The following is a 16,109-nucleotide window of genomic DNA, read 5'->3' on the forward strand; positions in this document are numbered from 1 at the left end:
GCCCACTGGCCTCCAATGCAGAGCTCGCTCTCTCATTTCTCTCTCCCTTTCCCTGCTCCTCCTCATAGATCCTCCCACACAGAGATGACAGTGAAATGGCAAATAAAAGAGGACGAAAAAAGAAACAAGAAATGGTAAATCGCATAATAATTACAGGTTACAAACTACAGATTGCAAACTACGGTTTACCAACGTTCTAGAGCGCAACTAAAACGGAAAAAACAGAGGAACTACTAAACGAGGCGCTTTAAGAAGTTCTGAAGATAGAAGTCAACCAACTCACCCACTTGTACATCTTGATGCAGCTCACAAAAAAAGAAAAGGAAAAAAGCCGCACCGCAGGCGGTGTCCCCAACTGTCACATCAACTATAGGAGTAATATTAGTACGAGTAATCGTCCTTGCCACATATTGGCGCAGGTTCTGCAGCCACAAATGTTGTAAGCGCAGACGATTAGGGAACGCGAATCCCTTTCCTACGCTCGCTTGTTGGAACTCAAACTTTGTCTGCTGGAGAGCCAACGCTTATGATGAGCAGTGCTACGTCTAGTAGGCCTTATGTATCGTTAGCATACAGTCATCCACGTTACTAAAGCGTACGTTTAATTGTTGGTTACTACAGTGTCCTTCGGTCGGCACACGTTGTATAGGTAATTTGGTGTACAAGGTATACTTTGTACTCCGAACATTTAATTCTTTAGTCGCATGAAGCATATAACGCAATTCGATATGTTCAGATCTGAAAAGGCAAACATAGTTGAAAAAAAGGCTATTGATGAACTACGGACTCTGGATTTGCTGAGATAGCTGGGTGCATTGTATGCTTAAATTACTCTATAAGCTCATGCATTCTTCGACGATGCATGCCTAAAAATTATGATATTGTTACGGCGACGTAAGGTCGTACGGAACGGGCAAGGCCCAGCCAGAAGAAACGGCGACGTACACGGTCATAGGTTCGAGATGCGCCGAGGTGTCCTGCTGATGGTGCGTCGTGAAGCTCTTCTAGAGCAGTAGAGCGGAGGTGTTTAGGTATGACAAGTAGGAACTCATAGCCGTCCGGATGAAGGTTACAACGGTACAGAGTACTGTCGCGGATGACGAAGAGGCGTAGAGTGGCCGCAGAGTGTTCAAAACGCTCGATGAGTACTCTGATGTAGGCGTCACGACGTTGCTCGACGGCGAAATGAAGCAGCTGAGATATAGAGAGTGCGGAAGCAGCACTGGCAATATTGGAGGAGTCAGAGTCGTCAACAGGGTAACGCCACAAACGCCACAAGCTAACAGCGTCTTGGTGCAGGCAGCCAGACTTGTAGACCACGGAATATGAAAATTTTTGTAGCCTCAAAGGCCATCGACCAAGCCGGCCTGTAGGATCTCTTAGCGATGACAGCCAGCAGAGAGCATGATGGTCAGTGACTATGGAAAAAGGGCGACCGTAACGGTAAGGGCTGGACTTCGCAACCGCCCAGACAACAGCAAGGCATTCTCGTTCCGTAATGAAATAATTGCGCTCCGACGGTGCTAGGAGGCGGCTAGAATAAGCAATAACACGATTCTGGCCACGCTGACACTGGGCTAAGACTGCACCTACGCCATGACCACTGGCATCTGTGCGCAATTCTGTAGGGGCATCAGGGTCGTAGTGGGCGAGAATGGGTGATGAGGTTTTCTAGAAGAGTGACGAGACGAGAGAAGGCGGCGGCTTCTGAAGTGCCCCACGAGAATTGTACGTCTTTCTCAAAAGATTAGTGAGGGGTCTAGCAATTGTCGCAAAATCTGGAACAAAACGACGAAAGTACGAGCATATCCCTACAAAACTTCGGACGTCTGCGGCTGTCTTCGGACGGGATCGAACAGCGCGAGTCTTGTGTGGATCAGGCTGTACTCCGGAAGCGTCAACGAGATGGCCCAAAAGAGTAATTTGACAGTGGCCAAAACGACATTTGGACGAGTTAAGTTGCAGCTTCGCCTTTCGAAATACATAGAGTATAGTTGTTAGACGCTGAATGTGAGTGTCGAACGTTGGCGAGAAGACGATGACGTCGTCGGGGTAGCAGAGGCATGTGGACCATTTGAAACCTTGGAGCAAGGAGTCCATCTTACGTTCAAAGGTGGCAGGGGCGTTGCATAATCCAAACAGCATTACATTAAATTGGTATAGGCCATCAGGTGTGATGAACGCGGTTTTTTCTCTGTCCATATCGTCAACAGCAATCCGCCAATATCCCGAACGAAGATCAATAGACGAGAAATAGCCGGAACCGTGGAGGCAGTCAAGGGCGTCGTCTATACGTGGGAGCGGGTAGAGATCCTTCTTAGTAATGTTGTTCAGATGACGGTAGTCTACCAGAAGCGCCATGTGCCGTCCTTCTTCTTAACCAACACCACAGGTAACGCCCAGGGACTCGAAGAAGGCTCAATGATGTTTTTGTCTAGCATTTTGTTCACTTCACTTTGAATTACTCGGCGTTCCGACGCAGAAACTCGATACGGTCGTCGGTGAATACGCGTAGCATAGCCACTAAGAATCCGATGCTTGACCACGAGCGTCCGGCCTAAAGGGCGATCGTCGAAGTCGAAAATATCTCAGTAGGACGATAATACTTGGCAAACGTATTCAGCCTGCGCAGAGGACAGGTCCCTTGCAACCATTTTCATTATGTTGGGATCTGCGCCCGAGGCTGCTGCGAGGGGCCTGCTAAGCTCGCAAGACCTATCGGTTGGTAACGCTGCCACGTGATGGTCGCCGAGAAAATCAACGTTGGCAAGGCAAATACATTGCGTTAGAATTTGCTTTGTCAATCCAAAGTTAAAAATAGGTGTGCGAGTGCGGTTTGCAGTAATAGCAAGTATACTGTGAGGCACGGTAACGTCATACTGTAGTGGAATGTCGGGCAGAGGAGTGGCGAGGTACTCGCCATCAGGAACTGGTGGGGAAGACAACAGTTCAATAATGGCTATTTATTTTGGCTGCAGGCGAAGAAAGCCGGTGGGGCGTAAGCGGCACTGGGGTGCGCCAGAAGGTTCTGCGAAAATCGAGAACTCGAGGCGAAGGTTACTGGCAGAGCAGTCAATAAAATCAGAATGCGCGGAGAGAAAGTCGAGGCCGAGAATGAGGTCGTGGGGGCAACGAGCAGTCACGGTGAAGAGGACAGGGGTCTGGCGGCCGGCAATGCTGACACGTGCCGTACACATGCCGACGATAGGCACAGCACCGCCATTCGCAACGTGGACGACGCGTGCCGACGCTAGGATGCGGAGCTTTTTCAGTCGTTTTCGGAAGGCAGAACTCATAATAGAAAGATGTGCGCCTGTATCGATGAGTGCAGTGACAGGATAGCCGTCAACGTCAACGTCAAGAAGGTTTTGGTTCGTAGGTAACGAGAGCAGAGGATTTGAGGGCAGGGTCGACAACGCAGCTTCACGTCCAGAAGCTGCAGTGTCTAGTTTTCCGGCTGGGTCCGGGAGGCGATAGGCGGCGAAAGGAAGCGGCAGGGTTGGGGCGAACGAGACTGATGGCGTCGAGGTGAGGGCGAGCGGCTGTAGCGAAGGTTCGGATCAGGGGCATTAGCGGCATTGAGTTCATGGCAGGTGGCATACGGAATAGAAGGTCCAAAGGTGCGGGAAGAAGTGGCGGCGTATGTCCGAGGAGGTGGTGGCCATCGGTTGCGGCAGTGACAAGCGACGTGGCCGATGCGACAGCTGTGGAAACAGATCGGCCTGTCATCAGGGGTACGCCATTCGGACAAGTTGTGGCGGGACGTGGCAGAAAAGGACTGCCGGTGACGAGGACGGCCGGTAGAGAACTGGGGAACGCTGGGTTGAGACGTTGAACACACGGTGTTCAGATCCATGTTCTCAAATTTCTGTCTGGCTACGGCGTGAATAATCGCAATCGTGGTTGCTGGCGGATCGGGAGGCGTCGCGGGGAAGGCTGGCGAACAGGCGGCTTCGAGCTCGCGGTGAACAATACGGGTTACGTCGTCACAGGTGGTGGGCTGACGTGGTCGACCCTCACCTGTCGACGTAGCAGCACTGTTGGGTAGCCGGGTGATGTGGTGTGTGATACAGCGGCTCTTAGCTTGTTCAAGGTGACGCATTTCTTTATGATGGCGTCGATAGTCGAGACGTTGCCAAAAACAAGCAAATTGAAAGCGTCGTCGGCGATGTCTTTTTAGAACATGTGAGACTTTATCTCCTTCAGACATAGCATCGTCAGCTTTGCGGCATAGAGTCAAGATGTCGAGGATGTATGAAACGTGCGGCTCTGTATATGTCTGAACACGAGACGCAAGAGCCTTTCTCGCGGCAACCTTGCGGCCAGTGGGGTCGCCGAACAGTTCCCGTAGCTTTTCTTTGAAACTGTCCCAACTGGTTATCTCGCCGTCATGCGTTTGGTGCCACACACGTGGGGTGCCGCGAGATAAAAGATGACATTGGCGAGCATAATCGTTGGGTCCCACCTGTTATTAGCACTCGCGTTTTCATAGCGCTTTATCCAGTAGTCAACGTCCGGTCTTTCCAGGCCAGAGAACAAACCAGGGTCGCGATGTTGGGCAACCGTGACGATTGGAGCAGTTGGACAAGCCGAAGCCGTTGCAGAGGCGGTCTCGTCACCGGGAGGCATGGTGACAAGCTGGATGTACCGACCCCTTCGGAGTTCCATGGTCAGGACGGGGCTCGCTAACCTCCACCAGAGTGTTACGTGTAAAAGGAGACAGATGAAAGAGACTATTTACAGGCTATTTACACTGGAGCCAGACAGCCAGGCCGACACTCGCCCGCGCCAAGGCACAGACCAACTTCATCTTCGTTCTCGCAGCGGTTCATCTCTTGAGTATCTCCCGATAATATCGTAATAATATTTTTGTATTTATTTCCGTTCGGTCGATATGTATATATATTGTGAACCGACGCAAATAAAAATCTCCAGTTGAAAGTAGCGCTGCGCATTCTTCGTTTTTTTTCTTTTCCTGTCTTCGCTGCACGTTTTCTTGATAAATCCAAGCCAACTATCGCGCAAACATGCGTTAGCGAAGCTCACCTTAGCTGTGATATACCCCAATCTTCCCACATATTGTGTTTGCCATGCTTCAATTTCAGACCATACAGAGCAAAAGGCCTTTATAGCTAAGTGCTTGGGACTTGCAAAAATATCGCGCACACTAGAGAAGGCTATAGAGATCTTGAGCAAGAGAAAACATTTGTTTACCATGAATAAGAGAGACAGTCAGACAGTGTGCACATTTTGTCTGACTGATTATGCGATTGCAGACGACCTCATTGTACTGAGGTTCACCTTGCTGTCAACATTGTTCATCCGTTTACATCATCACTGTTGCCTTTGTACAGTTGATATTCATGCTCTTCCCGCCCTAAAAGGCATTGAAGACGTCGTCGGTAGTCAGTGACGATAACATCATCACGTCGTCATCAACTGCGATGCATTCCTCAGCCGCCGCACCCACTGGCGTGTTACGACAAGCGTCGTAGTGATTTTTGAATCAGAAGAGCAGAACCTTGACTCTCGCTGATATCGGTACGCTTGTCGACTGCGCCGCTAGCGCTGTCGTTAGCGCTAATCGACATCCGCGAAGAGCTTAGAGAGTTCGCTATAAAGAAATCCGGAGTCGGGGAGCCTAAATTTTTTCTTTGTACAGGCAAATTCCTCGTCGGCGGGTTAACAGTACAGATGAAAGATAGGAATGAACTCGGCCGAGACATAATCAATCATTCTTTATATGGGTCATTTCGTTGTAAGGGCCTTCGTTGTAGAGACGTTCGACTGTACATACAAAACAGTTTTCTTGCAGCATTATCTATTCGGCTCAAGCCCGTTTGCCGTAATTCTGTGCAACTAATACCGGTGTCACACGTACGCTTCTGATCACGATCGGGGCCGATCCGGATCGGGTTGGTTGATCGCGATCAAAATTGATCGCTGCCACACGGTCCAACGATCCGAATCGAGTTAATATCGCCTAGTGATCGTCAGCAACTCTCAGGACTGCATAGTGTATTGGCTACAATTTCAGATCGCAAGATAAGCTTGGATTTCGACAATACTAATACATGCATATTGCGTGTTTCTTGTGGACGATGCACGCGGTCGCCCTGACGAAGACGATGAACGCTCTCTGGCTCTCGAGCTGTCGGCAGAACTGGCCAGCGCTGGAGTTATCCATCGTAAATATACTTTGTAAATAGTCTGCAGTTCTTAATCCTTCATTCGCGTAAAATTATGGTGGATGGTGCCGTTTCCCCTCCTCGCCACGGAGCTCCGCAGCGGCCATACCATCCTGCTTTCCGTCATGGTTCCCGGTGACTACACCTCGTCTGCTTCTACTCCTGCGACCCCGCCAACAACGTACGTTACGGTTACCGATCCCCGCGATCCTGGCATATTCTCCGGCTAAGATCATGTCGACGTTGAGTACTGGCTCAGCTTGTATGAGCGTGTTAGCCGAAACAATCGCTGGGACCCTACCATTATGCTAGCAATTGTCCTATTCTATTTGGGAGGAACTCATCGTGTCTGGTTCCGGACACACGAGGACGAGATCTCTAACTGGAATGCTTTCAAGGAGAAGCTCAGCGACCTGTTTTGAAATCCCACCGGTTAGCAGCTGGCTGCTAGAAAAGAGCTTGCTACCCGAGTTCAGCCTTCTACTGAATCGTATGTCTCGTATATACATGACGTGCTCGCTCTTTGCCGGAAAGTCGACGACAAAATGGCCGACGTTGTCAACGTCGGCCACGTACACAAAGGAATCACGGACGACGCGTTCAACTTGTTCGTCTTCAACAATGTGTCCACCATCGACGTCATTGTCAAGGAATGCCGCCGCTTTGAGCTCGCCAAAAGCCGCCGCGTCATTCCACAGCTCTCCCGGCTCCCTAACACGGCTGTGACGTCGTCTTGCGTTGACCTTCCCGCTTCACCAGCCTTAAATGAGCACGTCACAGGTATTGTTCTCCACTAACTCGAGGCTATCTTGCGCCGCTCCATCCATGCCCACTTGACCCCACCATTGACCAACCAGCCCCAGCGATCTCTCTTATATAAGAGATCTTATAAGAGAATTTGCAAACCTCGCTTTTCCTGCTGCCTGCTCCGTCTACCGACCTGACGCCCGACCGGTGCCGACAGCTACGCCTGCCAGCGATCTGTATTCCCCTCGCGGATACCGCAACCCTTCCGATTGGAGAACTCTGGACGACAAGTCCATTTGCTTCCGTTGCCTCCGCATTGGCCACGTCGCTCGCCACTGCCACACCTCCTGGACTTCGCCGTATTCGTGCTCCTTTTCCCCGTCCCCTCGCCCATACGCCAACCCACGCCGTTACTCGCCTCGCCCTATGCCTCCTACTTCTGACGTATCCATCGAGGTCAGTCGTCCAGCTCGCTCGCCATCACCTCAGCGCCGTCGGTCCCCGTCGCCCCAGCCGCGCGGCTATTCGTTGCTGACCAATTATGGACCCTCCCGGACGGAAAACTAGACAATGCAGCTCCTGGGGGTCATCATCATCAGCAGCAGCAGCCTGGCTACGCCCACTGCAGGGCAAAGGCCTCTCCCATACTTCTCCAACTACCCCGGTCATGTGCTAATTGTGGCCATGTTGACCCTGCAAACTTCTTGATCTCATCCATCCCTCTAACTTTCTGCCGTCCCTGCTACGCTTCCATTCTCTCGTAATCCAATCCGTAACCCTTAATAACCACCGGTTATCTTGCCTCTTCATTACGTGCCCTGCCCCCCATTTCCTTTTCTTGATTTCAACTAATGTCATTAACTTGCATTTGTTCCCTTATCCAATCTGCTCTCTTCTTATCCCCCCTTAACGCTACACCCATCGTTCTTCTTTCCATAGCTCGTTGCGTCGTCCTCAATTTAAGTAGAACCCTTTTCGTAAGCCTCCAGGTTTCTGCACCGTAGGTGAGTACTGGTAAGACACAGCTGTTATACACTTTTCTCTTGAGGAATAACGGCAACCTGCTGGTCATGTTCTGAGAATGCCTGCCAAACGCACCCCAGCCCATTCTTATTCTTCTGATTATTTCAGTTAACATTATTTCGCATTGACGACGCCCTCGATTGTCTCCACGGTGCCAAATACTTTCCATGAATAGACCTTCGGTCTGGTTATCGGCAAAGTTCTGTGGATCAAAAGGACCAAGAGAAGACCACGTTCGTCATCGCTCATGGTCTATATCAATTCATAGTTATGCCATTCGGTCTATGCAACGCCCCAGCAACGTTCGAACGTATGATGGCCTCTTTGCTTCAAGGGTTCAAATGGTTAACATGCCTCTGCTACCTAGACGACGTTCTCGTATTTTCAGCTACATTTGAGACACACCTTCAGCGCTTATAAGCTGTTCTTCGAGTCTTCCGCGAGGCTGGGCTGCAACTAAATTCATCGAAATGTCACTTCGGTCGTCAGTAGATCACAGTGCTGGGCCACCTCGTCGACGCTTCTTGCATTCAACCAGACCCGGAGAAAATTCGTGCTGTCACGTCTTTTCTTGTACCTCAGTCTGTCGAAAACGTCCAAAGTTTTGCAGGACTCTGCTCCTACTTCTGTCGCTTCGTTAAACACTTCGCAGCGATTGCCCGACCACTTAGAGATCTTCTGAAGAAGGGCGTGCCGTTTAGGTGGCGCCCCGCTCAAACTACCCTGTATGCCCACCTCACCAACATTCTCACCACGCCAACTATACTGACCCACTTTGACCCGTGTTCTCCTACAGAGGTGCGTACCGACGCCGGTGGTCACGGTATCGGAGCCGTCTTAGCTTATCTCTAACAGGGTCACGATCACGTTATCGCCTACGCTAGCCGCGTTCTCACAGCAGCGGAGCGCAAATATTCGATTACAGATCGTCAATGCCTGGCTCTCGTCTGGGTGGTTTCCAAATTCCGCCCGTACTTGTATGGTATGCACTTCTCTGTAATCACGGACCACCACGCGCTTTGCTGGCTTTCCTTACTCAATGATTCTACCGCCGGCTTGGTCGCTGCGCTCTGCGGCTGCGAGAATACTTTTATGCAGTAGTGTACAAGTCGGGCCGATTACGTCAAGACGCAAACTGTTTATCACGCTATCCAGTGGACGAACCACCCGCCGACCCTGACCCAATGCCGACGCTTGCGTTGTCTCCGTTTCTGAGCTGCTACACGTTGCCGACGAGCAACGCCGTGAGGCCATCTTGCGCGCTATCATTGATAGCTTGGAATCTTCGTCTTCTGATTCGTCCCGTCACCTGTTTGTTCTCTAGGATAGTGTATTATACCGCCACAATGTACGCCCCGACGGTACTGCCCTACTCCTCGTCATTCCTAAGCACCTCCGGTCAGTTGTTCTCCAAGAACTTAACAAATTACCAACGACAGGTCACCTTGGCGTCTCCCGCACCTACGACCGGATTTGCCGACACTTCTTTTGGCCAGAGCTTGCCCACCCTGTCCGGAAATACGTTGCGGCGTGTGAGAAATGCCAGCGCCGAAAAACACCATCGACGCTCCCTGGCGGGTGCCTTCAACCACTAGACACTCCTTCGGAGCTGTTCTTTCGCGTTTGCTTAAGACTTACTTGGACCTTTCCCTCTATCCACGCCTGGCAACAAGTAGGTCGCTGTGGCGACAGATTACGCCACTCGCTGCGCCGTCACCAGAGCAGCGCCGCATATGTCGATTTTCTTTTAAGCGACGTGATTCTGCAGCATGGCGCCCCACACCAACTGCTCACTGACCGTGGTCGGACATTTCTTTCTAAAGTCATCGCTAACATCCTGCAGTCCTGCTCAACCAAGCATAAGCTGACTACGTCTTATCATCTACAGACTAATGGTCTCACGGAGCGTCCGAATCGTACCATAACAGACATGCTTGCAAAATATGTCTAGTCCGACCATACTGATTGGCACCTTGTACTACCCTATGTCACATTTGCATATAATTCTTCGCGTCACGACATTGCCGGTTATTCCCCGTTCTTTCTGTTCGGCCGAGAACCTACGTTGCCACTGGAAGCATCCCTTTCAACCGCCGCAGCAGAGACCAGTGAGTGTGCACTAGATGCCATCATTATAGGGCAGCCCAAGTACGCGAAATTGCTCGCGCTCGCCTCCTGACCTCGCCAGTGAAGCAACGGCGTTTGTACGATTGCCAACACAGGGACGTCCACTCTTCGCCTTGACCTCTGGTACCCATGTGGTCCCCGACTAGTCACGTTGGCCTCTCAGAAAAACTCCTGTCTCGGTACACCGCCCCATATCACGTTCTGCGTGCCGTGACTCCAGCTACGTACGAAATCGCCCCAGTCAATACGAGTGCCTCACCTGCCCTGAATTCCACTGACGTTGTGCATGTCGCACGCCTCAAACCATATTACTCTCCTGTTATCACCGATATTTAGACGCACCGGGACGGTGCTTCTGCCGCCAGGGATAACGATACATGGACATCGCGTGTTTCTCGTGGAGGATGAAGGCGGGCGCCCCGACGAAGACGACGAACGCTCTCTGGCTCTCGAGCTATCGACTGAACTGGTCAGCGCTGCAGTTCTCATTCATAAATATACTTTGTAAATAGTCTCCAGTTCTTAACCCTTCGTTCGCGTAACAATATTTTAATTTTACAGCTTAGTATTGCTGATGAAAATACTTTTAACAATTTTTATTGGTCTGCTTTCAGTTCCTCTTGTTGGCGTTCTCATAATACTGAGCTAGAGGGCGCAGACGTCAGCATGCTATCGCGATCAAGGGTCCTGATCGCGTTTCTCGCACCGTGATCGCCCAGATCGGGATCCCGCAAGATCGCGATCGCAAACAACCGTGCAGCAATACCAGATCCAGATCAAGCGGATCAATCTTGATCTGGATCGGCCTCGAATGCGATCAGATGCGTACGCGTGACACCGGTATCAGGCGCTATATAGAAAGAGACCCGCGGAGAACACGCGCGGTGGTTCAACTACACTACACTTTAAAGCGACATAAACTAGAGAAAACAGATAAATTTCGTTGTAATGATTTCACGTACCTGCCTGTATAAACGCAATATGTAGCTACTTTCAGTGCATGTAATGCGTTCTGGCTACAAGCGGCCAGCGAGGGCGGCGAGGTATTGAAAGCCTCGCCCGACATGGTGGCGCCGTCTAGAGAAGGCATCCACAAGCATACATACGCGCGAAATTTTAGTACTCATCGCATGTTTAAATCAACATAGACTCATGAATATTACGTGCATTCTATTCGTACAGGTGACGTGAACGCGGTAATTTTCACGTTATATTTAGAATATTCGTTAAAAAAAGTTAACTTTAGCCATATTGAGAATAATTGTAACAGCCACGATGAGAATGCGCCAGGGTGGGTTTAACTGCGGCACGCATGAGGTTGCCGCTTTTGAAACTTGGCTTTTTTCTAAAGTTATCTCTACTAACTTTATGGCGACACCCCGGCTGGTGCCACAATCGGCACGCATAGCAAGGTGGCCAGCAGAAATCGTTCGTTTGAAAGCACGGATCGCGTCGTTTGCCGCACATTACAAAAGCGCCCCAGCGATTGTACGTCGTGTAATTCCGCGCTGATCCATGCATTTAGAACACCAGCGCAGTCATCATCCAAGAATACATACGAGTTCGCCTACTCAGTGCGTCTAACCTTCCAAAAGGCACGGGGTCCCTGAATCGCCGTGGCCCGGCCGTGTCCAGAGCGTACGGCACGCCTAGAAATTGGCTGATCTTGGCTCCGGAGGCGGTCGTCAGCCGGCTTCCGTACAATATCCCGCTGCTGATCGTCAACGCCGTCTCGTCACGACTGAGGGTGATCGCTCTGACGAGGGCAACTACGCACAGGATAATAATGCCGATGCACATCCCGTAGCTGCCGATGAGCAGTGACCTGCATGTAAGGAGAACATGATGCTTCGCCTGAGCATCCCGTCGCGGGCTATGACGCAGATTTGGCATACGTGTCTGGTGCTGCCGCATGCGAAAGCTTTGCATTCTGACAAATGAAGATTGCCTGCCTTGGATAGCTTGCAACGCTGTGAGTGTCACCGGCTGCGGCTGATTTATGGACCTTCTGCAGGCTGTGCAATCGTTAAATACAACTTACCTCAGAGCTACCTCGCTGTTTTCCGAATGGATCGCTAAAACATTTGCTTATAGGGCTTCTATTTGTTGCGGCGCCGTAAGCTAACAGTCGCTGCCACCCGAAATTCGCGTCCCAACGCGGAGTCGTCGTGCGCCAGTCCAAAATGCATGGGGTGCCTCGATGTAGCGCGCCGCCGAACATGGTGGCACACCTTCTGGCCTGCGCAGCGCCGCCGTTTTGCTCCGTTTGCGTTGATACTGTTTGCGTTGAATACCGTTTGCGTTGAATGGGAAGGGAGGAAGCGAGGAGAAAGTTGATATCAACAAGGGACTGAGCCAGGGGCGCCCTTTATCCCCACTGCTGTTTATGATGTGCATTGTGAGAATGGAGAGGGCGCTACAAGGAAGTAATATCGGGCTTAATCTCTCATACAAACAGGCGCGTACAGTAGTAGAGCTGCAGCTTCCAGGTTTATTTTATGCGGACCACATTGTGTTGCTAGCTAACAAGCAAAGTGATTTGCAACGTACGGCTAATATCAGTGGGAGGGAAGGCACCAATTTGTTTGAAATTTAATGTTAGAATATCAGGTGTTATGGTATTCAATGAAAACAGTGAACATACAGTGGAGATACAGGGCCAAGAAATACCTCGGGTAACAGAATGTAAATACCTTGGTATATGGATAAACGAAGGCAATGGATATATGGAAACACACGAAAAAACCATACCAGTAAAGGGGAAGAAAAAATGCAGCCATAATGAAGCACAGAGCGCTATGGGGATACAGTAGGTCCTCCAAGGTATGTGCAAAGGTATAATGGTTCCAGGACTACTTTTGGAAATGCGATTGTTTGCTTTAAATCAGGGGTACAATCAGGACTCGACGGGAACCAAAGGTCAGTGGGTCGTCTCGCATTGGGCGCTCACGGAGAAGACTACAAATGAAGCTGTGCTGGGTGATATGGGCTGGACTAGTTTTGGAGGGAAGCTCGCAATAAAACTGAGTATGAAGAACGGCTGAGGGATATGGAAGAAAGTAAATGGGCTGAGAGAGTGTTGAGGTATCTGTACAGGGAAAATTTTGATTCACAATGGGGGAAATGAACTAGGAAACTTATCAGCAAGTATGCGGCCTGTAAGGTGGGCAACACAGCAACCAAGAACGTCAAGCGGAAAGTCAGAGAGGTTGAAATAATCTCATGGGTGGCGGCAATAGAAAAGAAACCTGCCATGAGTAACTACTTAAGAGGAAAAAACGAAATCAGGAAAGAAACAATTTACGATAACTCAAAGGGAAACTCATTACTTTCCGAAGCGAGATCGGGATGCCTTAGAACACGCACCTATAAAGCGAGATAGGAGGAGGAAGAAGAAGCATGTGCTTGCTGCGGTAAAGCTAGGGAAATTATGCAGCATGTTTTATTAGAATGTGAAGACGTCTGCCCAGCGGTCGATTTAGGCACTACTGTCCTCCTTGAAGCCCTTGGGTTCAGCGAAAGCAGTGGAAAAGTAAACATGTCCACAATCAGGATTAGTAAAAGGCAATTTGAGTATTGGTGGAAGAGAAGTAGGAAAACGACAGAAAACGGAGACGTACAAAAGCACAGTTCGCAATAGGGGATCAGAAAATTTTGTTGTGGGTGTTCATCGTTTTTTTTTTCTTTAACTTGGGTAGGGCATTAGGCAGTATAATAGCAAGAGCTTGGTGGCGCAACCCACCGCCCCGTTCCAAGGGGACGCTCATAACATACATCCATCCATCGATGACAGCCGAGCACGTTTGCTGCTATCACCGCCGCGAAGTTGTGCAGTTTTTAGCAGGCGCAAGTCAGCCTAATAAAGTGTTTCTTTTAGAAGCCTTTCGGTGCCGATACCGCACGCATTTCATCGAATTCTCTGGCATTTGGAATAGTGCGCTGGCATTTCTAGTAATTCATCGGTTTGAGCATCCCAGTCGGCCAACGCGGACCTAGCTCCGTAGTATTCATTTCCTCTGAGATTTATGCATGCAAGCATACGCTATTTTATTTCTATGCGCAAGAAGCGCTTAGGATTGCGAATAAATGTGCAAGACCTTTATATACCTGAATTCGTTGGCGCAAGCGCATGCTTAGCAAGCAATATCGGCCGACGCTCCATTCCCCGCCGTATCTGCGCTCGTCCCCAATATGGTGGTCGCGAAGGCAGTGTCTCCACCATGTACGGCGGCGCGCTACATCGAGGCACCCTAAAATGCAACGCCCTGCAGCGGCACCTTGTTAGAAAGAAACGCACTATTTATACACACACACTCACGTATATATATAAAGATCACGTAAAGTGAGGTCGTTAGTATGCAGCGCTGTCCTCCGCACGTGTGCATGACTTTCGTACTACGGGCAGCGCATAATTAATGAAAATAGCTGTAAAACTACTGTGGTAGATAGAGTGAACTAAACAATCAGACAGAAATCATCGGATGTGATCGTCAAGGTAAGCAATAGCTTTCTGGCTTTCTGATATAACGTGTTGAGGCGTCTAGAGTCACCACCGAATACGACAGTTTGAAATTGTCCTCCGTGCACGGGTACTTAAAGGGCTGACTAGAGGAAATAAGTCCTCAGCAGTGCCTTCACTCCTCTTCCCGGCACCAGGTGCTGCTGCTCAGCGAGTGACACTAGGTTACGAGCGTCCATGTAGAGGATACAGCGACAGTGTTAACGTCCTCAGTCAGAAACCTCGGAACCATACGACTTTGATACAAACCGTCACCGACACCGCATGCAACTTCGATGTGTCCTGTATGAAATACCTGTCCGAGAAGTTACCCGCACCCGCTGTTGGCGGCTGGTTTCGGGCTGATGTTGAGGTGCACTGACGCTATAGGCTTCAAGATTCTTTTGTAATCTCTAAGCGATCCCTTCCAATAATTTATTCGCGAAGCGCGGTCGTTCAGTCTCACACGTGTCTATAAGTTTCTTTTCCCACTCTGTCCCAGCCTCGGCGGCGCAGAGATGCGATCACAATATGCGCGACATCGCTTCGACCCAATGCTCTCTCTACTACAACATGTCGTCACCACTACTGCCATCAGATGGCAATCCATCCTTCTCCTCCTCTACCGCCTCTCCGCCTACAGGCCTTGTCTGCTGGAAACGATATGAGACGGACCCTCAAAACCCGAAATAAGTTGGCACGGAAAGCTATCACTGTAACAAAGAACTGAGCAGTACAGGCCGCGAAGCACAAAGGGGTTACTGTCACTCACAATTCCCGGTAGCTTTGCTCATGCTATGTGATATGGTTCGGCCCATGTTTAATGCGCGAACTCCCTATCAGCTTCAGAAATGTTCACGCAGTCTTGAGCTAACCCGCCGCCGCCACCAATCTCATCACTCACAAATATCCAGGCGGAAGCACGAACGTACACGCACGCACGCAAAAAAAACACACACACACACACACACACACACACACACACACACACACACACACACACACACACACACACACACACACACACACACACACACACACACACACACACACACACACACACACACACACACACACACACACACACACACACACACACACACACACACACACACACACACACACACACACACACACACACACACACACACACACACACACACACACACACACACACACACACACACACACACACACACACACACACACACACACACACACACACACACACACACACACACACACACACACACACACACACACACACACACACACACACACACACACACACACACACACACACACACACACACACACACACACACACACACACACACACACACACACACACACACACACACACACACACACACACACACACACACACACACACACACACACACACACACACACACACACACACACACACACACACACACACACACACACACACACACACACACACACACACACACACACACACACACACACGCGCGCGCGCGCGCGCGATTTTACTTAGGCTGCAA

At 50.2% G+C, this 16,109-nt stretch overlaps 1 protein-coding gene across 1 annotated transcript in view; it reads right to left on the bottom strand.

Moving 5' to 3' along the window:
- The window catches only part of LOC142570634 (acetylcholinesterase-like), a 40,928-nt gene that overhangs the window by 13,542 nt on the left and 11,277 nt on the right, over positions 1-16,109 (bottom strand). Inside the window, exon 3 of the mRNA XM_075678996.1 lies at positions 11,671-11,910. Within this exon, the coding sequence (XP_075535111.1) occupies positions 11,671-11,910 (240 nt within the window). The remainder of the gene's footprint in view (positions 1-11,670; positions 11,911-16,109) is intronic.

Source organism: Dermacentor variabilis, chromosome 2, assembly GCF_050947875.1.
Source record: "Dermacentor variabilis isolate Ectoservices chromosome 2, ASM5094787v1, whole genome shotgun sequence".
Taxonomy (NCBI): Eukaryota; Metazoa; Arthropoda; class Arachnida; order Ixodida; family Ixodidae; genus Dermacentor; species Dermacentor variabilis.